This window comes from Erpetoichthys calabaricus, chromosome 4 (assembly GCF_900747795.2).
Source record: "Erpetoichthys calabaricus chromosome 4, fErpCal1.3, whole genome shotgun sequence".
Classification (NCBI taxonomy): domain Eukaryota; kingdom Metazoa; phylum Chordata; class Cladistia; order Polypteriformes; family Polypteridae; genus Erpetoichthys; species Erpetoichthys calabaricus.
In genome coordinates this window covers 274,912,006-274,936,888 of record NC_041397.2, presented here as the reverse complement: position 1 = coordinate 274,936,888, position 24,883 = coordinate 274,912,006, and the positions used below count along the sequence as shown (strand labels likewise).

The following is a 24,883-nucleotide window of genomic DNA, read 5'->3' as shown; positions in this document are numbered from 1 at the left end:
GAGAGAAAAGCGGGTAGGAAAACACCCAACCTATTCTATTCTATTTCGCGGCAATGGACCCACTCACGCGGCTCTGTGAAACTATGGTTCTGAACCACACCCATCCTAACCTCCATACCTAACCACATGTAATTACCACTGTTCCCCAATCTCAACTTCCACCACTATGGGATGTGCTGTATCAATGAAGACAGCATGTTAGGTGTACAAGAAAGAACACATTTTGAGTGACATAGGGGGAAAAAAAAAGTTTTATTATTACCATATATAGCTGCATTGTTTTTCTCTCTCCAAAATTAAGCCAAGGAAGTATTTAGTAGATATTTCTTTCAATACATCAGGAACAAAATATTTATAAACACATGATGTATGAATTGTGTTTTCCTTTTTAGTGAATCTTGAGAAGCAGAACAATTTTGGAGGTAGCTGAATAGTAAAATAATCTAAAAGCCAACACGCTACTCAAACGAACCTGTGATATTGCAGCCCTATGCTAAAAATCACTTTGGACTACCCACCCCACTCCAAACACTTAATAACCCAGAATGACAATTATTTGCAAATTTATTAAAAGTATTGATTATATAAACACTGAAATATCACACTGGTGCAGCTATTCACATCCTTTACTCAGGTTACCTTCTCTGCACAATATCAACACCATGTAGAAAAGGAATATACCCAATTTAGAATTAATGCTAGTTCAGCAGATGATGAAATTTTGATAAAATTTGGGCAGAACTGGATGTAGACATTTTCTGCTTGAAGTGTCAGGAGTCATCCAATAGCTACAGTCATGTCCGAAATTATCGGCACCCCTGGAATTTTCCCAGAAAATGCACCATTTCTCCCAGAAAATTGTTGCAATTACAAATGTTTTGGTATACACGTTAATTTCCCTTATGTGCATTGGAACACCACAAAAAAACAGGAAAAAAAGCCAAATCTGACAACAAGTCATACAGAACTCCAAAAATGGGTCGGACAAAATTATTGGCACCTTTTCAAAATTGTGGGTAAATCGTTTTATTTCAAGCATATGATGCTTGTTTGAACTCACCTGTGGCAAGAAATAGGTGCTGGCAATATAGCAATCACACCTGAAGCCAGTTAAAATGGAGAAAAGGTGGCTCAACCTTTCTGTTGTGTGTCTGAGTGTGCCACACTAAGCATGGAGAACAGAAAGATGAGCAGAGAATTGTCTGAGGACTTGAGAACAAAAATTGTGGAAAAATATCAACAATCTCCAGAGATCTTCATGTTCCTTTGTGCACTGTGTGCAACATACTGAAGAAGTTCACAACACATGGCACTGTAGCTAATCTCCCTAGATGTGGAAGGAAGAGAAAAATTGATAAAAGACCGCAACGAAGGATAGTCTGAATGGTGGATAAACAACCCCAATCAACTTCAAAACATATTCAAGCTGTTCTGCAGACTCAGGGTGCAACAGTGTCAGCTCGAACTATCCGTCGACATCTGAACGAAATGAAATGCTATGGCAGGAGAGCCAGGAGGACCCCACTGCTGACACAGAAACATAAAAAAGCCAGACTGGAGTTTGCCAAATTGTACTTGACGTCAAATTCCTTCTGGGCGAACGTCTTGTGGACAGATGAGACCAAGGTAGAGCTTTTTGGTAAGGTTCATCATTCTACTGTTTACAGAAAACGGAATGAGGCCTACGAAGAAAAGAACACAGTACCTGCAGTCAAACATGGTGGAGGTTCTAAGATGTTTTGGGGATGTTTTGCTGCCTCTGGAACTGGATGCCTTGACTGTGTGCAAGGCATCATGAAATCTTAAGACTACCAAAAGATATTGGGGCACAAAGTACGGCCCAGTGTCAGAAAGCTGGGTCTGTGTCAGAGGTCATGGGTGTTCCAGCAGGACAATGACCCCAAACATACCTCTAAAAGCACCCAGAAATGGTTGAAGACAAAGCACTGAAGAGTTCTGAAGTGGCCAGCAATGAGTCCGGATCTAAATCCGATTGAACACTTATGGAAAGATCTCAAAATTTCTGTTGGGAGACGGCGCCCTTCAAATCTGAGAGACCTTGAGCAGTTTGCAAAAGAACAGTGGTCGGAAATTCCACTTGAGAGGTGTAACAAGCTTGTTGATGGTTATAGGAAGTGCTTGATTTCAATTATTTTTTCCAAAGTGCGTGCAACCAAATATTAAGTTGAGGGTGCCAATAACTTTGTCCAGCCCGGTTTTTGAGTTTTGTGTGAAATGATGTCAGATTTGGCTTTTTTTCCCCTCTGTTTTTTTTGTGTTGTTCCAATGCACATAAAGGAAATAAACATGTGTATACCAAAATATTTGTAATTGCAACAATTTTCTGGAAGAAATGGTGCATTTTCTGGGAAAATTCCAGGGGTGCCGATAATTTCGGCCATGACTGTATTCAGTTACTTGTATTCATCAATAATCATAACTTTTCAATTTAAGAGATGAAAAGTAATTTTTAAGTTAAAATTTACAACTGTTTCACTTTTATTATTTATGGATACATTAAATGATTTAAAAAAAATAAAATAAAATAAAAAAAAAAAAAAACACACAACAGCATCAGGATTATTAAACAATTTCATTTATACCACACCTTCTGTTCCAACCATTAAAATGAATCAGATACTCTGGGACTTTTTTACCCTTCTCATCTTTTCCAATGACAACATCAACCACCTGCAAAAAAAATAAATAAATAAAAAATTAGCACACTCAACTCCTTATTTTTGTGAATCTACAGCATATTTCATACTTAAAACATTCTAACCTTGATTAGCAGGTGTCAGCTCAACTACAAACAAAATGGCTCATCTCAAAAGGTCTTGTTAAATTTCAACAATGCAAGAAACAAAAATAGCATCAGTCCACTAGTCCAGTCTGAGCAGTTCAGTTTAAATAGCCTGTCAGGCAAGAAGTACTGCCAAATATTTAACTAACAACTTTCAGTAAAGTTTTGAGAGATCTCGGACACAATTACTAATACGGAGGTTCCAATCAATCAGCCTCCAATTGAAAATTGGCCAATTTTCGACTATTGTGATCTGTAAAAAGGCTAATCACAAAAACAGTTATTTTCAGGCCCTGCTTTTATAAGCTTTATGGTAATTTAGTTGTACAGTGATCCCTCGCTATATCGCGCTTCGCCTTTCGCGGCTTCACTCTATCGTGGATTTTATATGTAAGCATATTTAAATATATATCGCGGATTTTTTGCTGGTTCGCGGATTTCTGAGGACAATGGGTCTTTTAATTTCTGGTACATGCTTCCTCAGTTGGTTTGCCAAGTTGATTTCATACAAGGGACGCTATTGGCAGATGGCTGAGAAGCTACCCAACTTACTTTTCTTCTCTCTCTTGCGCGGACTTTCTCTGATCCTGACGTAGGGGGTGTGAGCAGCGGGGCTGTTCGCACACCTAGACGATACGGACGCTCGTCTAAAAATGCTGAAAGATTATCTTCACGTTGCTACCTTCTGTGTGCAGCTGCTTCCTGAAGCGACATGCTGCAGAGTGCTTCGCAACTTAAAAGCTCAAAGGGCACGTATTGATTTTTGACTTTGTTTTTCTCTGTCTCTCTCTCCCTGCTCCTGACGGAGGGGGTGTGAGCTGCCGCCTTCAACAGCTTTGTACCGGTGGTGCTTCGCACACTTAAAAGCCAAACAGCCCTATTGATTTGTTTGCTTTCCTCTCTGTTTCTGACAGGCTGTGCTCCTGACGCACTCCTTTGAAGAGGAAGATATGTTAGCATTCTTTTAATTGTGAGACAGAACTGTCATCTCTGTCTTGTCATGGAGCACAGTTTAAACTTTTGAAAAAGAGACAAATGTTTGTTTGCAGTGTTTGAATAACGTTCCTGTCTCTCTACAACCTCTTGTGTTTCTGCGCAAATCTGTGACCCAAGCATGACAATATAAAAATAACCATATAAACATATGGTTTCTGCTTCGCGGATTTTCTTATTTCACGGGTGGCTCTGGAACGCAACCCCCGCGATGGAGGAGGGATTACTGTAGTGCTGCTTTAAGCAGAAGTTGAGCCAGCAGCATTTATAAAATAAATTAAAAAAAAAATTTTGCAGGAAACTTCCTGCAGTATAAACAAACAGCAGCAAGTGAAAGCTTGTTTTAACAGTGAACAAGAGACGATTGGTATATTAGCCTTTATGTTAAAATGGTGCAAAAAACTGAAGAAAAAAAATAGGAAAGTCATCCTGTGCAACTAGATCAAAAGGCAAAGAAAGCTACTTTAAGGAATTCAGAGCTTTATTATTCCCTGTAAAATAAAGTGGACACCACTTAAGTTTGAACAGTATGCTTGTTTAAAATGCAGCAGCTTACACTTTTAATTGGAAGATGAAAAGAAAGACGAATATGAAATTGCTTCACAGTAAATAGGTTTTTTTTTTTTTTTTTTTTTTTTTTAAAATTTGTACTGTGTTTATTATTTGATGCCGTTTGTCATAAGTACTACACAATTAAAAAGGTAACCAATATTTTATAATCACATCTCAAAAACTACAAATGTCTAGTTGATATGCTGGGAAAGGAAAAAAAAACAAAAAAAAAAAAAAAAAAACCCAAAAAAAAACAGAACACACGTATAAATACAGTAAATGTATATTTTAAACAGCATAAAGCCGTACTGCAATTATGATCTAAAATGATTAAAATATGCAAGTGCATGTATATTTAAGCAGCACTTATTACCAATAAGAATTAGTTGATGGTGTGAGAATATATAAATGTTTTTTTTTTTGTTGCAAGTGAAATGGTGAAAACTATTATTTTTAAATTAAGCCTTATTTCAGATAGGTATATTACGGAGAAAAATGCCATATGCATTATGGACAAATATTTTTGAACATATTAGTTAAAGTATGTATTTTAAGGAAATTCCACTTATTTTAGTATTTTATGGTCACTGAACAATAAGCCTATAGAATTAAATTTTGTTAAATAGTTTAATTATAAAAATACACTTGCCATAACACTTCTATTTATTTGTCTGGTTATGCAGGAGATTAGTGTAAATTTTTTTTTTTTTAAGGGATGCCAACAAAAAAAAATCTGAATTGGAATCGGCCGATCAAGAAACATGAACTGCCTTAAAACACCTGAGTGGAGAATCCTTAATTTCTGACATATTCCCTAATTAGTTCTCTATTGAGGGATAGATCATTTAGACAGGGGTCTCAACAGATGCTGGAAGGAAAAATATGACCGTTAAATTTGTTTAAAGTTAAATGTGACTTGTCATTTGTTTGTGCAGTCACTCTGAGGTGTGTGATGCTGCTATATTAAGATTGTGATTTGGCTCAGAATATTCTTTGGCAGCCCTTTTAACACCTGGGCTGCTGCAGCCAGACACTATTTTTCTGGTTGTTAACGTAACTGTTCTACATTTTTCACTGCTTCATGTTTAACCAGGGACTCTTGAACATGCTTGTGCAGGAATGTAGTGCTGGGAAGGTATACCGGTTCATACCGAAAAGTTTTTTATTTTTGTTATGATATGGATTTTTCTTATACCGCAACACCAGTTTAAATAGCCTAAACAATGTTCGGAACGTGGCACCAGCGGGAAACTGTTTAAGGGGGGGAACTTTATCACTGCTATACCACTGAAAACACATGCAACGGAGAGTACATGCATTATTGGAGGTTTGAGCGGTGAAAATAGACAGAACATTTCGAAACTGAAGCTATAGCACACGATAAAGCTGAACATGATGACACAGAAGAACTTTTGCCAAAAAAGGATCCATGTCTGTTGCCTGGACATACTTTGTTTTTAAAAGGTCGGATGTGGACCAAACAACCATTTACTGCAAATGCTGTTGAGCTAGGGCGGCACGGTTACACAGTGGTACACTGCTGCCTCGCAGTAACGAGACCTGAGTTCACTTCCCAGGTCCTCCCTGCGTGGAGTGGTGTTCTGGTTTCCTCCCACAGTCCAAAGACATGCAGGTTAGGTGCATTGGTGATCCTAAATTGTCCGTAGTGTGTGTGCCCTGCAGTGGGCTGGTGCCCTGCCCGGAGTTTGTTCCTGACTTGCGCCCTGTGTTGGCTGGGATTGGCTCCAGCAGACCCCCTGTGACCTGTGTTAGGATATAGTGGGTTGGACAATGACTGACTGGCTGGCTGTCGAGCTAAAGTGGTCGCCGGAGGCAGCAACACGAGCAATTTGCTGCACCACCTTAGTCACAAACATGCTTTGGAGTACCATGAATGTATGGAACTAAGATTGGCACCCTCCACGTCCTCAGGTAAAACTGAAACAGCTAGAGGACACTCGAGTCAGACGCCACTTGTAGACGCGTTTGCTAGGGGTACTGCCTACAACAACAAAAGCAAGCGGTGGATCGCGGTAACCAACACCATTACAATCCATATAGCTAATGTGTCAGTTGACAGATTGTTAACATTAACAAAAAGTGTAGTTGGTTTACAAAAAATATTTACTATTTTATTCCTTTTCCAAGACATGTTCAGTGCAATACAACTTTTGACAAGCACCTCTGGATATTTTACTAAGTCTAAATGCCTCTTTAGGGGGTTTAAACTATAGTTTAAGTTGTTTGCAAAATTTGTTCAATAAAAAATGTTCTATATTTTGACTGCAACTGTCATGCGATGGGATTCCTTCTCTTCATTTGTGTCACCCCCTTGAAAACTATCACATTATGGAGCCATGCAAACCAGTATTAATACTTGTGTGCACATTAAAAATGTTTTTTTGTACAATGTACAATTCTCATGACAGTGGAATAGGTTATTCTTAGCCAGTCTACTGCAGTAATTGCAGTGGAAAATGTGGTTAACATCCACTCATGCATGGGGAAAAAAATACCATTGAATACCATGAAACTGGTATAATTTTGAAAAATACCGTGATATAGAATTTTGGTCATACCGCCCAGCACTACTGGGATGGCAGCACTAATCTGGGTAATGTTTTGTAGAGACCAATTTTTTTATTTTTTAAATCTTCAAGGTATAGCATGACAAGTAACATGCAGTTAAACAGCAAGGACCTGAAGAATGATCAGATGTGTTTGATTCGTGTTTTTCAAGACTGTAAACAACAATTTTTGTGATTCATTTCATCCATTGAATTAAAGTGAAATTGACAGGACTACAACTTTAAACCTCTGTCAAATAAAAATGCAACATGATGTTATAATGTATATTAATACCATGACCCAAGTTTTGAGACAAATTTAATTGCCTGATAACAAGGAGTGCAATGTTAAATTTCCATTCCCAGTATACAACTGTACTTTCGGGATCTTCAAATATATATATATATATATATATATATATATATATATATATATATATATATATATATATATATATATATATATATATATACACACACACATACATACATACATACACACACACACGAGGGGGGACCCAAAAATAACCGGGATTTTGTTGTTGTTAGGTTGGTACTTGTAGTATGTGGTTGGGCCGCTAGGGCGATCTAGTTACACTCCTCATAAGTCAGTCTGCCAAGTGCCATTAGTCTGGAAGGCTGTGCTTGTGTTCAGTGAATTTTTTTGTAAAAGTAGGTTGCGCAACAGTGTGAGAAGGAAACGCCCTGATTTGTGGGAGTCGGGCGATTGGTTCTTTCATCATGACAACGCTCCATCTCACACTGCTTTCAGCATTCGCCAATTTTTCGCAAGAAACGGTATGACAACCCTGAACCACCCACCCTACTCACCGGATTTAGCTCCCTGTGATTTCTTTTTGTTCCCTCACATGAAAAAAGACTTGAAAGGAAGGCGTTTTGCTGACGTCGAAGAGATAAAACAAGAAACGACCTAAGCATTAATGGGCATTACTTCAGATGAATTTAAAAAATGTTTCAAACAATGGAACAAACGGTTAGATAAGTGTATTTCTGCCAATGGAGAGTACTTTGAAGGAGACTACTTGTAGTTTGTACAGAAAATTAAATTGAACACGTTTTAAAAATATTTCCAGTTATTTTTGGTTCCCCCCTCATATATATTATATATATATTGTAGCAGTATAGGCATGTGTCCACCTCTTGAACCCTCAGGTACCACTCCAAACACCAGGTAAAAGTCCAAGACTTCTTTATTTTCATATTACACAGTGCACAAAGCACCCTCCGCTCCACACTACTCATATAAACCACACACTACTCACAAACCAATCCTCCTCTCCCAGACAATTCGCCACCCTTTCTCCCAGCTCAGTGTACTGGGCTTTCCCAGAGTCCTTTATACTCCCTGACCCGGAGGTGTTCCTGATCCATTACCTTCAAGTCCTTATTCCTTCCGGGTCAGGGTAGAAGTCCTTTTCTTCAACCTGGAAGTACGTCATCTCTCCTGTTCACGTGACCAGGACGTACTTCCAGGTTATAGGGCACGTAAGAGTCCACGGGCCTCCCTATAGCGACTCCCGGTGGACCCCAGGGTATCCAGCAGGGCTGTGTGTAGAAACTACAAAGTCCATGAGGCCCTGCTGGAATTTGGGGCACGTCCACGCTGTCGGGAGAGCTCCTCCTGGCGGCCTGGGGGTGAGGGCCGGAATATGAAGCCGGCCATCCATCACAAAATTTTATATATATATATATATATATATATATATATATATATATATATATATATATATACACACACACACACACACACACAGAGTACTGTGCAAAAGTTTTACGCAGGTGTGAAAAAATGCTGTAAACAAAGAATGCTTTCAGAAATATAAATAATGATTGTTTATTGTTATCAATTTACAAAATGCAAAGTGAGCGAACAAAAGAAAAATCTAAATCAAATCAATATTTGGTGTTACTACCTTTTGCCTTCAAACCAGAACCAATTCTTATAGGTACACTTGCACAAAGTCAGGGATTTTTTAGGATTATAGTCAGGTGTCTGATCAACCAATTATACCAAACAGGTGCTAATGATCATCAATGTCACACGTAGGTTGAAACACAGTCATTAACTGAAACAGAAACAGCTGTGTAGGAGGCTTAAAACTGGGTGAGGAACAGCCAAACTCTGCTACCAAGGTGAGGTTGTGGAAGACAGTTTCATGTCATGGCAAAATTGAGCACAGCAACAAGACACAAGGTAGTTATACTGCATTAGCAAGGTCTCTCCCGGACAAAGATTTCAAAGCAGACTGGGGTTTCAAGATGTGCTGTTCAAGCTCTTTTGAAGAATCACAAAGAAACGGGCAACATTGAGGATCGTAGACACAGTGGTCGGCCAAGGAAACTTAGTGCAGCAGATGAAAGACACATCAAGCTTATTACCCTTCGAAATCAGAAGATGTCCAGCAGTGCCATCAGCTCAGAACTGGCAGAAACCAATGGGACCCAGGTATACCAATCTACTGTCCGGAGAAGTCTGGCCAGAAGTGGTCTTCATGGAAGAGTTGCAGCCAAAAAGCCATACCTCCGATGTGGAACCAAGGCCAAGCGACTCAACTATGCACGAAAACATAGGAACTGGGGTGCAGAAAAATGGCAGCACGTGTTCTGGACTGATGAGTCAAAATTTGAAATGTTTGGCTATAGCACAAGGCAGTTTGTTCGTCGAAGGGTTGACTGATGAAAATAAATGATTAACACTTCCATTTTTGAAAGCATTCTTTGTTTACAGCATTTTTTCCACACCTTCCTAAAACTTTTGCACTGTACTGTATATTTTTTATATATACAGTGGTGTGAAAAACTATTTGCCCCCTTCCTGATTTCTTATTCTTTTGCATGTTTGTCACACAAAATGTTTCTGATCATCAAACACATTTAACCATTAGTCAAATATAACACAAGTAAACACAAAATGCAGTTTTTAAATGATGGTTTTTATTATTTAGGGAGAAAAAAAATCCAAACCTACATGGCCCTGTGTGAAAAAGTGCACAAAACTGATCATTTGACAAACTATTATGAATGATAGAAGTGCCCTGGTGTGTAGTTATCTACAAACAAAAGCAGAGTAGCAAGGGAGGTGAGGGGAAATAAAACAAAAATATGTTCCAAAATGCATAGTGACGAAGGGTGTTTAAGGATCAGAATGGTGCCTATTAGGGCACATCATTTCAAAACTTTGATGATATGCAAAAAAAAAAAAAAAAAAAATTGATTTTCCCTCCCACTGCCACCTTCTCCCAATGACGATCTCTACCACCAACTCCTACAATGTCAACTGGAATGTTCAACTGATAAGTCCACCACTGACCATCAGTGTAGACTGTCCATAACTGAAGACCACACAAGGAGAGAACTGAGGAAGCCACAAACGGAAAAAGCTTAGGGACCAGATGGAGGCTCTCCAAAAGTTCTTAAGGACACCTCAAAAGTTGGTCAGCACAGGCCTATGTCACCTGTTCAGTCTACCCGTAAGGCTTCAGGCTGACATCTCCATTCTACTCCACTGTAAAAGAACATACCATATTGGCTCCAATTACGATGCCCTGCAACACACCATGTCCAATACCACAAAATGGAAGCATGGAAAAAACAGACACAAGAAACGGAAATGACATCAGAAGAAAACGAAAAATATCAATTTCTAAATAGCAATCGGCTCCTGGCAGTGCTATTGTAAGCAAGTAACACAAAAAAAAATTAAATCAACAAACCATACATTCCCAACATTTAGACAAATATATTCTCACTTAAAACCTTCAATATTTACAACTATGAAGATGACAAAATGTTTCACCTTGTTGCTGAAAATTATCTGAAATAAGACAAAATACATTGATGAGGAGCTCAAACAAACTGAAGACAAAAGGGCAGGGAGTATTAGAAAGAACGAAAGAGGTCAAGTCTAATGCTTGAAGGTTTGGGAAGGCTCAGAAATATGGAAGATCAATGAAGCAAAACTGGAAAATGTAAAACCTGTTGGGGAGAGTGGGACTTACTGCTACCATTGATAGAAATAACAGATATTTCCAGGGAGGAGATTGTTTTGTCATGCAAAGCTGCCATTTGTGTTGTGTGTCTGGGATGATTTTTCAGCCATCAATCTATAATGAAGAAATATTTCCCTTTTCTAAAATTGAACAGAAGATGCAATTGAACCCAGAAATTGGCAGCTTTCATTAAGCTACGTTTATGTAGTTTTTTTTTTTTTTTTCATTTTTTTATTAGCTGCAGTCACACATTGCTTAGCACCTAGGCCTCAAAGCCTGCACATTTTCCAATGTTTGTGTGGGGATTCCCCTAGTGTCTACAGTTTGCAATCCACACCCCAAAGACATGTATGTTACCATGTGGCCATGGAAAACCTCTTTATAAATTTCACCCGCTGAACATTACAATTATCAAACCAATTTAACTAAATAGAGGTCTCTGGTTGTTTCACTCATCATGTACTTTGTTATATTCTCAGTGCATCAGATTTGAATCATTGCATCCATTATACTGGTTGCTGCTCATATGAAAACTCCAAACAACTAACCAGCTTGGACAGAGAAGTTACAATAGATTCTTCCCCTCAGGAAACTGTGCCAATAATTTATGATAAAACTCAATTACTTTCAACTTTGTTTTGGTCTAGAAATATTACGTTGTTTTAACATTTCTATTTCAAGTTTATAATGGTGCATCATAGGTTACCACTGTATGCCAACTTAATTCTTAATTTATAATGTATAAAAGAAGGTCTCCTTTAACATAAAATTTTGGGACACATGAAGATCAATAGTAAAAAAAAAATAAAAGTTAAAAAATATAACACTAATCATTTAGCTTAAAAAGCTGTCAACACCCCAAGTTATCTTTATCCGTATTTCCGTAGCAGAGCAACGGGCACTCAGCAGGCTCCTATCAATTATGGAGAATCCACTACATCCATTAAACAGTGTCATCTCCAGACAGAGGAGCAGTTTCAGCGACAGACTGCTGTCACTGTCCTGCTCCACTGACAGACTGAGAAGATCATTCCTCCCCCAAACTATGAGACTCTTAAATTCCACCAGAGGGGGGTAAACGTTGAACATTATTCAAGTTATTGTCTGTTTTTTACCTGCATTTTTTTATTACTCTTTAATTTAATATTTTTTGCTGCTGGAGTATGTGAATTTCCCCCTGGGATTAATAAAGTATCTATCTATCTATCTATTAACCATAAGATGTTGTTTGGTTTCACCCCAGTCAGTCTTCTTCCCAAACACCACAATATCAATGTTCCATTTCAAGCAGTTCACTGCCACATGCTCTTGGCGCTTAGCGGTTATTCTTCTTCATCTGATCATGCAACCAACTTCATGCTTAGCATATGTTGCTGCCCTTCTTTAAGTTCTGTCACGCCCCCTTTAAGATCAGTCCACCTATGCGGTTGGCCATAAAAAAAAAAAAAAAAAAAAAAAAAAAGATGCAAACCCTGACATCTTAGAAAAAATATGGATGGCAACAACCCCTTCTTTCATAAGTGTGTATCACATCATAAGCTTTTTATCAAGACCAAAATTTGGGGTCTAACCTCACTGGTTCTCAAGTACTTGCTAAGGGTTGTGTCTCTCTTGTCCTGCATTTTATAGACATATATATATCTATCTACCAGTATATAGAAATAGATCTGTCAAAGCTGTTAGCAAAACTAAATACTGTAGATGATGAATGTGTGCACTAGCATTCTGCAATCATGGCACATCATCTTTTGTATTCTGCTAGTGTCTGCATTTCTTTGTCCATCTAATATCTTTGGGTTTCTACTGTTCTACGTTGCCATTCCAGAACCATTATTCATGCTCAACCAATCAACTTTTATGTCAGCTTCTGCCTTCATATGCACAAAACCACATAATTACGCATTTTGAAGTAATGGTTGAAAAGCAAAAAAAAGGCTTACTTAGATTTTGTTATTTTGGAAACGCATACAGTACAAAGTGTCTCTCCCCACCCACGATTTTGCCAGGCCTTATCCTGCACTCCCGCTTTATGATGTCAAAGGCCGACTTCAAATCAGATTAGCCGAAAATAACTTGCTGTCCTGGGAATCCTGATTCCTAGTCAACAGAAACCACTGACAACTGCACAATGCGCCATTTGACACACGCTTACCGCTGAGTGCCAACCTCAGTTCGTAGTACAGGAGGCTATTTATTTGTTTGTTTGTTCCTTCCTTCCTTTTCTAAGTACCAAATGGTAAAGCGTACATCTTTCCTTCAACTACCCCATCTTACACTGTTATCGCCTAGGGGCTGGCATACTTGGCTGGGGGGCTTTAGCAGCGGCGGCCATCATTTAATGTTGTTTTTATCCATTTCGCTCCAAAATATCCTGTACAATGCAATATGCTTTATTGTTTCAACTGACGTCTCCTTAGATGTCCATAAATTGTATTCGTTATCATTAGGTTACATATTTGCAAAAACTGAATATGTTCGAGATTTTATTGCAATGAAAATTTTATTGGCAATAAGTGATTATCAAAACTGTAAAATATGAAAACGATTTTTTGACAATTTAATAATTACCACGAAAGAAAAAAAAAAAAAGTGCAAAAGCTGCCTTTTTCCCTATTCCACGAAACGATTTTTGCATTAATTTGTACTCTAATTAAAGAAAAAACGACTTTATATGTCAGCAATCTGTAAGAGTTGCATCTCCGACACCCGCCCGTCTAGGCCTCGACCTATCTAAAAATGCTGATACAGTATATACTTTTAAAGACCACGATTTCATAACGCACGCGATTATGAAACACACCGATGAAAACCTGCAGCAGATAATAACAGTTTGAGAAGGTTTACGTCAATATAATTACGTAACCTGAAGTCCAAGCAAGATGAAAAGTCAACATTTGCCGTACGAGGCTGCTCTGCTATCCGCCGAAAAAAAGATAAATACAATAAAATGCATAAATTAAATATGTAAACGGCCACGCAGATCAAATACAGGCATTTCCAAGTTCAGAATACAGATCGTCTGCGGCAGGAACAATCGTAAATTTTCTTTACCTTTGCATCATAAAGCACTTTGGCCTTTGTCGGATCTGGTTCGAAGCAGAGGACTTTCTCTCCTTTGTGAAATTTAAATTTCATTCCCCGAGAGTTCATTTGTTCATCATGGCGAGCTAAAGAGGAGGAATACAGACCCCCACTCCTTAACCCGTTCCGCGCCGTCTTTATCCAGTCGATCCAGCTCCCGGAAAATGGAGCTGCAGCTGGGAAGCGAAAGAGAAGAGCAAACAGCAACGCAACAAATAGCCGGAATTTATGGGCCTCGGAGGATACCGTAATCCGTCAGACGCCTTTTTGTTCAGGCATTATACGAAGCCACATTCACCTTTAAGAAATAGTATACAAGCGTTGGGGTCCTAAATTCTGTGAGTATTGCATTCTGGAACCTGTAGTTTGTAAGTGCATCTGAGGCATACCTAGTAGCGGATTCGTACCAGGAACACCCGTTTAGTATTCTATTCTTTTCGCAATTGCCTTAATCCCGCTCTAGTAACTTTGTTTTCAAATTAGTCTACTGTTTTTGCATACACTTTTTCCTATTTGTGTGGATTTTTTCCTCCTGGAATACATTTTTTTTCAAGATCCTAAAGTGTGTGTTTAGTTTATCGTCGATTTAAAATTGACACAGTATGTGTGAGTGTCAGTGTGTTGAACCCCATTCCGACTCGGTGCCTGCCTTGTTCCCAAAGCTGCCAGGATAGGCTCTCGCAAATGGGCTTAATCTTAGAAAGACAATGACTGGGGAATAAATAAGATAACATAATGTTCTTAAATCCACATTATCTAATTTAAAATTTTGAGGGATTCTATACGTTTACTAGCTGAGTTTTCCCGAGTAAGAAGCTCGAAAAGTAAAAAGTAAATACAGATAAAATATTGCCAGTATTTATTGCCCTTAATGTTTTTGAATTTAGTAGATCGACATCTTTAGGCCATGACAAAAATAATGAGAAAAATGATTGAGTAGTGAAAGGTTAAATATAATTGACAGGAATCAAATTTGGACATCTTGGTTGAATTACAACCATTACAACCTGTGCATTGCTTTTTTATTTGATGATAGATTATGCTCTAGTATTTAATACCACATGCAATTTTAAAAGTGGACTTCTCTTTCCTTGGGTGTTATTTGGCAAATTTTCTATACTGTGTATTTAAAGTGGAAAATATGATTGTACTTACAATAAATACAATTATACAATTTGGTGATCCTATTCTTTATGAAGTTTGACCTAGCTGTAGAGTTACAATCACTTGCTCTTTCCCTGACCCAAGTTGATAGTTTCGTGTAAAAAGCTTGACTTATGGAGCTACAAAAAGAGAAAAGGTGCAATACAGGTTATTGTGGTGTTACAGCTGCAAACCAAGACTGCCAAATACATTTGAGCTGAGGACTATGACAAAATAATATGAGTCAGGCTTGATTAAAAAAAAAAGATTGAAATGAAACGAGTGGGAATCAGTGTAGTATTTCTTGCCACTAACTCCAACCTTAAGTCTCTCTCTACCTGGTTTAAAGTTACTCTGTATGACTTATGGTGAGAAGTATCTGCATACCAAATTTTGCATAAACAACAAATAGATTATGCTTTACAGATATGATGCTTTTGTCAGTCAGTCAGTCTCCAACCCGCTATATCCTAACACAGGGTCACGGGGGTCTGCTGGAGCCAATCCCAGCCAGCACAGGGCGCAAGGCAGGAACAAATCCCAGGCAGGGCACCAGCCCACTGCAGGACACACACACACATGGCACAATTTAGAATCGCCAATGCACCTAACCTGCATGTCTTTAGACTGTGGGAGGAAACCAGAGCACCAGGAGGAAACCCACGCAGTCACGGGGAGAACATGCAAACTCCACACAGGGAGGACCTGGGAAGCGAACCCAGGTCTCCTTACTGCGAGGCAGCAGCATTACCACTGCCCATTATGATGCTTTGTTTATTTATTTATTTACATGTTTATTTATTGTTCAAATCCTACATCTGCAACCTCACTTGGCAACAAGTCAAGCAGTGACAGGTCAGATACCCCTTGACAAGTTTGTCTTGGGAAACTGGCATAGACTTAAAACCATAGATGCCGCATTCACTGCGATTAATTAATTAATTAATTCATTTTTATGTAGTGCTTTTCTAACTTATTCTAACCACAACCAATGTGTAGCATCCACCTGGATAATATGACAGCTGCCATTTTTGTGCCAGTATGCTCACCACACATTAACTATTAGGTGGTGAAGGGGTGAGAAATAGTTTGCCAGTTAAAGATGGGGGAAGATTAGGGGGACCAGAATGGACAAGGCAGTGTCTCTATTCTTTTCAAAAGATGCCCAGATATTTTTTGTGTCAACAGAGACTCAGGTCCTTAGCCTTACACCTCTCTTGAAGGACGGCACCAATTTTTACAGCACAGTGACCCTGTCACTGCACTGGGGTATTGGTATCCACACAAAGACTTATGGTAAGTGTCCCTTGCTGGCCTCACCAACACCTCTTTCAGCAGAAACCCAAGCCCTTCCTAGATGGTCTCCCATCCAAGTACTAGCCTGAAACAAACACGATTAGCTTCAGGTGGATTACCTACTCTGAACTGAAGGTGATATGGCTGCAGACATGTCAACAGTGCTGCCACAGTCCCGTTGTTATTTCACAGGCGTATATGAAGCACCAGTTTTACCCGTGACATTGACAGAATGGTTCAAAACTGAACAGCCAGTCAATGCAAAGAAAAAGAGGCAGCCAGAAGGCAATGCAGGAAGGAATAACATTTCACAACTGAGACCTCTCAAATGTTTGTTTTTTTAAACTAGTTTGTATTTTCTGCTAGCAATATCTACTTTAACATAACATGGCGGACTTTAAGTGTAGGTAGAAACAGTGATATACTGATATTTTGAATTTTGCAAATGCAATTATGGAAAAATATTTATTAAAGATTTATTGTTTGTTGTTTGCACATAAAAGAAATAAAGATGCAGCTTTTAATTTTCAATTCCTTATAATTTTCTGTTCAATTTTAGTCTACCTTATGTATACTTTTTATTATTAATATGTAAAAAATTATGTTTTTTTTCAAGAATAATAATACTGTACTTACAGTCTTGGCTGAGGTTGTGTTTACGCTGCCTGCCAAACGTTTGGAATCAGCTGTCTTATTAATCAATGTTATTCCATTCCATTTACATTTCAATTTACATCGAAATTAACTAGACCAGATGCCAAAAAGTACTTAAGATACTGCATTTAATGTTTCAAGTTTTTTGAACACAACAGTTAATTAATAAGATGTTGATAACTGCTTATCAAATACAAGGTATTCCAGATATTAACTGTATTATTATATTATTGTCAGAGCTTTTCCAAGAAGTCTACTTTATTTGCCTTAAGTGTTCTCCCAAAGATATATGTGATGTTGAGATAATGTTCCACACAACTTATGCCTTCCCTCTCCAATCCAAGCTAGATAGGAATAGTTTCCCTCTTTTTACTTGCCTGTATCCTCTGGATGAACTTCGAACCTTGATCAGCCGGTTCTCCTTCCATCTTCCACTGTGCATTCCACAAAAAATGCTGGAGCTGTTCTCTCAAGGGGTATAGCAACTGTAACCCTGGTGTGGGCACAACATATTTACACTTAAAAAGCTGTATGCTATTATAAAGGTACAAATGTGCCCCTTGCTATTAGAACAGTCATCATACCCCATTCCCCCACAAGTGCAAAGGCCCACCACAACTCATACTTTTGTTATGCTTTGAGCATGGGAAAATAAAATTTATTATTATTATTATTATTATTATTATTATTATTATTATTATTACTCACTGCCACACTTATAATACCTGAGTCTCCAACTGAATTCTTCTTTTGTAAACAGATATTTTATGACAACTTAATATTTTAATGCTTAGATATACAGTCGACCCCCACAAAGTTGTGGTTCAGAGTTCGTGGCCTCAGTCATTCGCAGATTTTTCCTTAGAACCTAACTAATAATTGTTTGCAGACACCACAAATATCCATCGCAATTTTTTTATGGCTGTTTTCGTGGAAATATATAATTTTTCATGCGTTTTAATGCTAAATTATTAAGAACAATATAATTTACTAATTTTGTAACATAAATTTTAACTCAACTTCAGTTAAATTTCCATATAAAGTATAATACTGTATACATTTTTTAGTACTGTAGAGAGAACACAAGCAACCGTAGAGGAAAACGCGGCTTGGGGTTGTGAAATACTATACCCCTGTACTCAGAGGTGAGAGGTTTGAAAGTAGCCAATCCGAGGGCATTATTCATTTCTCCTTGCTGCTGATTGGCTGCTGCCCTGTGATGCATCTCCGGCAGATGCAGCCCAGCATTCCCGCATCATAACAGTTTACCGCGTGTAGCTATCTCAAGTGTTTCGCTGAGTGTTTTCGTGTTTTTCGTTTTATTCTTCTTAAAGCCCTAAGATGCCGCCCAAATGCCCTGCACCTTCTAAGGCTTCTGGCAATGAACCTAAGCATGGGATCCTTATATGGTTTGGGCTCTCAAAGTTAATAATGGCATCGATGCTGCCATTCAGATATATGAATCCCTCCTCGCCTCCATGAGGAAACAACAACAGCAACTTCCCATCACAATGTTTCTTAAACCTATCAAGAAAAGCCAGCATGAAACCCCACCAGAAGAAGACCCATCAGAAGATACGACTCCTCCTGAAGCACTTGAAGAAGAGGCACCACCCGAGGGGCTGTAAATCCTCTGCTTTACATTTTTTTTAACACATTCAAAATTTGCGGTTTTTCACAATTTGCGGGTGCTTTAGGAACATAACCCCCACGAATTTCGGGAGTCAACTGTATACGAGAGATGTTCAAAAAATGTCTACACTTCTTTTTTAACTCTATTTATTAAGAATTTCAAAACAAATTGCATCACTTTTGTACATACAGTAGTCACCTTCCTTTGTGCTGCAATTTTTCCCCGTCACATGACACTCTCAGACACGACCAATTACTTCCCCTCCTGCCTTCACCGTTTCCAAGAAAAGTGTGGAAACCTTTTGAACATCCATAGTACCACATTTTTATTTAATCATTTATTGGGCATAGAGTGTGTACAGGCTGTGTTCTAGTTATCTGACACTGTTTTAAGGAATTTGACATGAGTATGATTTTAGTCTTAGTTATCTGTACTAAACGAACAACCAACAAAGCATATCAAACTAGCACACATCAAGTTATAGCTTGAATGGTGAAATCACCATTAGTATCAGCCAAACTTCAAAGGAAATGCTAATAATAGTAATAAAATACTAGCAGGATGTCAGGAGTCACACACATGTGAATGGGAATCAACCTCATGGCTTATTATACTGTAATTCCACCCTGACTCGAGAATTGGTTCTCTCATTCGCCGCTCGTCTTTTGCTTCCACGAGCAGACCAGGGGATTGATGGCATGAGGACTGCTGATGTCATTTCTGATTCTGGAAACATTGAGGCCTCCTGTTCCTGCTGGGAGTACTCATAAAGGCCATCACCACTATAATTTAACAGTCTGCTTTTTGACTTTTGTCTGTAAAGATGTTATCTTTTTAAATCACTTTACAATTATACAGGATTCACCTTTGGTGCCCCAATATTTCACTCTCCTCTGCCTCTCTTTATATTGACACATAGAATAAATAAATAAATACATGAAAATTGCTTAAATTCAGAACAAAACTGTATTTTTGTACAACAGAATTAAAATTATTTTCTACATTGGAGAATCATAATAGTATTTCAAGCACCCTTTATTTATGCAGCAAATTGGTATTATTATTATTATTATTATTATGAAGTGTACTATGTATTAGATTTTCTCCGTTCTCTATGCTAAAGAGGTGTTACATTATTATATTATTATATTTAGGTTCCTATACACAGCATTTGTATGTGTGTATATCTATGGCTAATTCCCATATGCTTCCAGGCCATCTGAGACATATGCTGCCTCACATGCTATGGAACAGATGCTAAATAAGAGTTTTGCTAGTAAGAATTTTAATGCAAAAGCCCTTTGATGTGATAGAAGCCAGTGGGATAATTTGGAGAAAGCAAAGCTACTAGAGTTAGCGGAATTGTGACATTAAATTGACTTTTTACCTCAGCCAAGAGTATAAAATGCCAGAAATGCCATTTTTGTGGTTGTACTATATATGAATACATGTTTTTTTTTCTAGTCACATAATTGCTAATTACAATAAATCAACAGTTACAGTGGATTTCTCTCCAAACATCAACCAGAAATATTAATGACCCAAATGAAATCGGAAGTTAACACAACACAAATAGTATTACTGAAAATTCCCACTGTGTTTCTTCTTCTTTCGGCTGCTCCCATTAGGTGTTGCCACAGCGGATCATCTTCTTCCATATCTTTCTGTCCTCTGCATCTTGCTCTGTTACACCCATCACCTGCATGTCCTCTCTCACCACATCCATGAACCTTCTCTTAGGCCTTCCTCTTTTCCTCTTCCCTGGCAGCTCCATCCTTAGCATCCTTCTCCCAATATACCGAGCATCTCTCCTCTGCACATGTCCAAACCAACGCAATCTCGCCTCTATGACTTTGTCTCCCAACCATCCAACTTGAGCTGACCCTCTAATGTACTCATTTCTAATCCTATCCATCCTCATCACACCCAGTGCAAATCTTAGCATTTTTAAGTCTGCTACCTCCAGCTCTGTCTCCAACTTTCTGGTCAGTGTCACCATCTCCAACCCATATAACATAGCTGTTCTCACTACCATCCTGTAGACCTTCCCTTTCACTCTTGCTGATACCCGTCTGTCACAAATTACTCCTGACACTCTTCTCCACCCATTCCACCCTGCCTGCACTCTCTTTTTCACCTCTCTTCCACAATCCCCATTACTCTGTACTGTTGATCCCAAGTATTTAAACTCATCCACCTTCGCCAACTTTACTCCCTGCATCCTCACCATTCCACTGACCTCCCTCTCATTTACACACATGTATTCTGTCTTGTTCCTACTGACCTTCAATCCTCTCCTCTCTAGAGCATATCTCCACCTCTCCAGGGTTTTCTCAACCTGATCCCTACTATCACTACAGATCACAATGTCATCAGCAAACATCATAGTCCACGAGGACTCCTGTCTAATCTCGTCTGTCAACCTGTCCATCACCATTGCAAATAAGAAAGGGCTCAGAGCCTATCCCTGATGTAATCCAACCTCCACCTTGAAAGCATCCATCACTCCTACCACAGACCTCACCACTGTCACACTTCCCTCGTACATATCCTGTACAACTCTTATGTACTTCTCTGCCATTCCCGACTTCCTCATACAATACCACAGCTACTCTCGAGGCACCCTGTCATATGCTTTCTCCAGGTCCATAAAGACGCAATGCAACTCCTTCTGGCCTTCTCTAAACTTCTCCATCAATATCCTCAGAGCAAACATTGCATCTGTGGTGCTCTTTCTTGGCATGAAACCATACTGCTGCTCACTAATCATCACCTCACTTCTTAACCTAGCTTCCATTACTCTTTCCCATAGCTTCATGCTGTGGCTCATCAATTTTATTCCCCTGTAGTTACTGCAGTCCTACACATCACCGTTATTCTTAAATATCGGCACTAGTACACTTCTTCTCCACTCCTCAGGCATCTTTTCACTTTCCAAGATTTCATTAAACAATCTGGTTAAAAACCCGACTGCCATCTCTCCTAAACACCTCCATGCTTCCATAGGTATGTCATCTGGACCAATGGCCTTTCCATTTTTCATCCTCTTCATAGCTGTCCTTACTTCTTCCTTGCTAATCCGTTACACTTCCTGATTCACTATCTCCACATCATCCAAACTCTTCTCTCTCTTGTTCTCTTCATTCATCAGCTTCTCAAAGTACTCTTTCCATCTGCTCAACACACCCTCCTCACTTGTGAGTACGTTTCCATCTTTATTCTTTATCACCCTAACCTGCTGCACATCTTTCCCAGCTCAGTCCCTCTGTCTAGCCAATCGGTACAGGTCCTTTTCTCCCTCCTTAGTGTCCAACCTCTCATACAACTTATCATACGCCTTTTCTTTAGCCTTCACCACCTCTCTCTTCACCTTGCACCTTATCTCCTTGTACTCTTGTCTACTTTCTGCATCTCTCTGACTATTCCACTTTTTCTTTGCCATCCTCTTCCTCTGTATACTCTCCTGTATTTCCTCATTTCACCACCAGGTTTCCTTTTCCTCCTTCCTCTTTCCAGATGTCACACTAAGCACCCTTCTTGCTGTCACCCTTACTACATCTGCTGTAGTTTCCCAACTGTCTGGTAACTTTTTACTGCCACCCACTGCCTGTCTCACCTCCTCCCTAAACTCAACCTTGCAGTCTTCCTTTTTCAACTTCCACCATTTGATCCATGGCTCTGCCCTCACTTTCTTCCTCTTCTTGATCTCCAACGTCATCCTACAGACCAACATCCTATGCTGCTTAACTACACTTTCCCCAGCCACCACTTTGCAGTCTTCAATCTCCTTCAGATTAACTCTTCTGCATAGGATGTAATCTACCTGTGTGCATCTTCCTCCACTCTTGTACGTAACCCTATGTTCCTCCCTCTTCTTAAAATACGTATTCACCACAGCCATGTCCATCCTTTTGGCAAAGTCCACTATCCTCTGACCTTCTTCATTTCTCTCCTTGACACCATACCTACCCATCACCTCCTCGTCTCCACTGTTCCCTTCACCAACATGCCCATTGAAATCCGCTGCAATCACCACTTTCTGTCCCTTGGGTACACTGTTCATCACTTCATCCAATTCACTCCAAAAATCTTGTTTCTCACCCATTGCACACCCAACTTGTGATGCATATGCACTAACAACATTCATCATCACACCTCCAGTTTCCAGCTTCATAATCATTACTCTGCCTGACACTCTTTTCACCTCCAAAACACTGTTCCTTCAGAATAACCCCTACTCTATTTCTCCTCCCCTCCACACCATGATAGAACAAATTGAATCCACCTCCAATCCACCTGGCCTTACTCCTCTTCCATTTAGTCTCTTGCACGCACAATATATCAGCCTTCCTTCTCTCCATCATATCTGCTAACTCTCTCCCCTTACCAGTCATACTGCCAACATTCAAAGTTCCTACCTTCAGTTCCACTCTGTTTACCTTCCTCCTCTCCTCCTGCCTCCGGACACATCTCCCCCCTCTTCTTCTCCTTCTTCTTCAGCCAACAGTAGCCCAATTTCCACCGGCACCCTGTTGGCTAATAGTACAATACAATACAAACAATACAATTTATTTTTGCCAAAAAAACAAAAAGTGCCACAATGGGCTTTAACAGGCCTTGCCTCTTGACAGCCCCCCAGCATTGACTCTCTAAGAAGACAAGGAAAAACTCCCCAAAAAACCCTTGTAGTGAAAAAATAGAAGAAACCTTGGGAAAGGCAGTTCAAAGAGAGACCCCTTTCCAGGTAGGTTAGGCGTGCAGTGGGTGTCAAAAAGAACAGTACTGGGATCTCTCACACTTTTGCCATTCCAAAGACACCCCTAGTGGTAGATGCTGGGGGAGATGCCCTTACTGTATATCCATAGGATCTACATGCTGCAGAAACAAAAATTAAGATAAAACACACAATTATAAGTCCATTAACATTAACTCTTTTAAAGGGGAAGAGAGAGTAGGAGAGAAGAAAAAAAAAGCCCTAGCTGAGAGTGTGTCTGAAGAACATTGACCTCCAAGATGTCAGTGGTGAGTTAAAACAGGCCAAGTCACAGTTCTGACGGCCAAATCCAACAGGCTGTCCTCCTCTTGAGCATTCTACAACACAGTAATATATAATTAAAGTTAATAATTTAGAAATTACAGAACAGTCTTTAACCTCTTTTATTTTCTTTTATTTTCTGTTGTTAAAAGGAAAGGTGATATAACACAGTGGTAAACATGCCCCTGTCCCAGCTTTTTTGGAATGTGTTGCAAGCATCAAATTCAAAATGAGTGAAGATTTGCAAAACAACAATAAAATTTATCAGTTTGAACATTCAATATCTTGTCTTTGTAGTGTATTCAATTGAATATAGGTTGAAAAGGATTTGCAAATCATTGTATTCTGTTTTTATTTATGTTCTACACAACGTCACAACTTCATTGGAATTGGGGTTGTAAGTTCTAAGAATTGGAAATAATATGTGCAGTTGAGAATGAGACTGAAAGATTTGTTTATACTTCAAATACCATAGATTTCATTTTGTATTTCTCATTTATCCAAAAATGCAAGAAAAGCCAAGGAAATAATAAACTGCTCGTTTCTTACTTGCACCAACTCTGATGAAATGAAGCGCTATCCATGACTTGGTTTACATCCTGTTTTCATCTTTCTATTTCTGCTTAGCAGACTTATTTCAACAAAGAATTGGGGGCCTGCTGCATTTTTAAGATAACCTTACTGTGCAAATACATCTTGTCCTGACATCCTGCAGTTTATTTAAGTTTCTGACTCTAGTAGTCTAGTCTTAACAGTATGGAGTGTCTGCTTTCAAAATCTGTTTATTAGAGCTCAGAATGAAAAATAACTGCAAACAACTGTTTATAAGACTCAAGATGAAAAGTCCTCAGTCCTTCTTTCTTATGTTATCTCTTGTGCATTTACAAAGTAACAGATTTACACTTGTATCCCACACTTGCAGAAAGAGTGCATAAGCATTCTGGACATGGGCACTCATGTTTAGGGCTAGGCCATGCTCTGGAGGACCAACCATCATTTTGCATAATAATGTTTTTTTTTTTTTATCATTTAATAACTTTTAGTGTAGTTTTCTAATCTGTAGTGGCTATTCAGCCCTTGGAAGTTTTATTGTTTTGCAACATTGAATCAGAAGGG

At 38.9% G+C, this 24,883-nt stretch overlaps 1 protein-coding gene across 1 annotated transcript in view; it reads right to left on the bottom strand.

Moving 5' to 3' along the window:
- Positions 1 to 14,249, bottom strand: part of LOC114650902 (male-specific lethal 3 homolog) — a 44,999-nt gene extending 30,750 nt beyond the window's left edge. Inside the window, exons 1-2 of the mRNA XM_028800822.2 lie at positions 13,977 to 14,249; positions 2,609 to 2,691 (exon numbers count right to left, since the gene is read on the bottom strand). Of these exons, the coding sequence (XP_028656655.2) occupies positions 2,609 to 2,691; positions 13,977 to 14,075 (182 nt within the window). The 5' untranslated portion in view covers positions 14,076 to 14,249. The remainder of the gene's footprint in view (positions 1 to 2,608; positions 2,692 to 13,976) is intronic.
- Between the last annotated feature and the right edge of the window lie 10,634 nt (positions 14,250 to 24,883).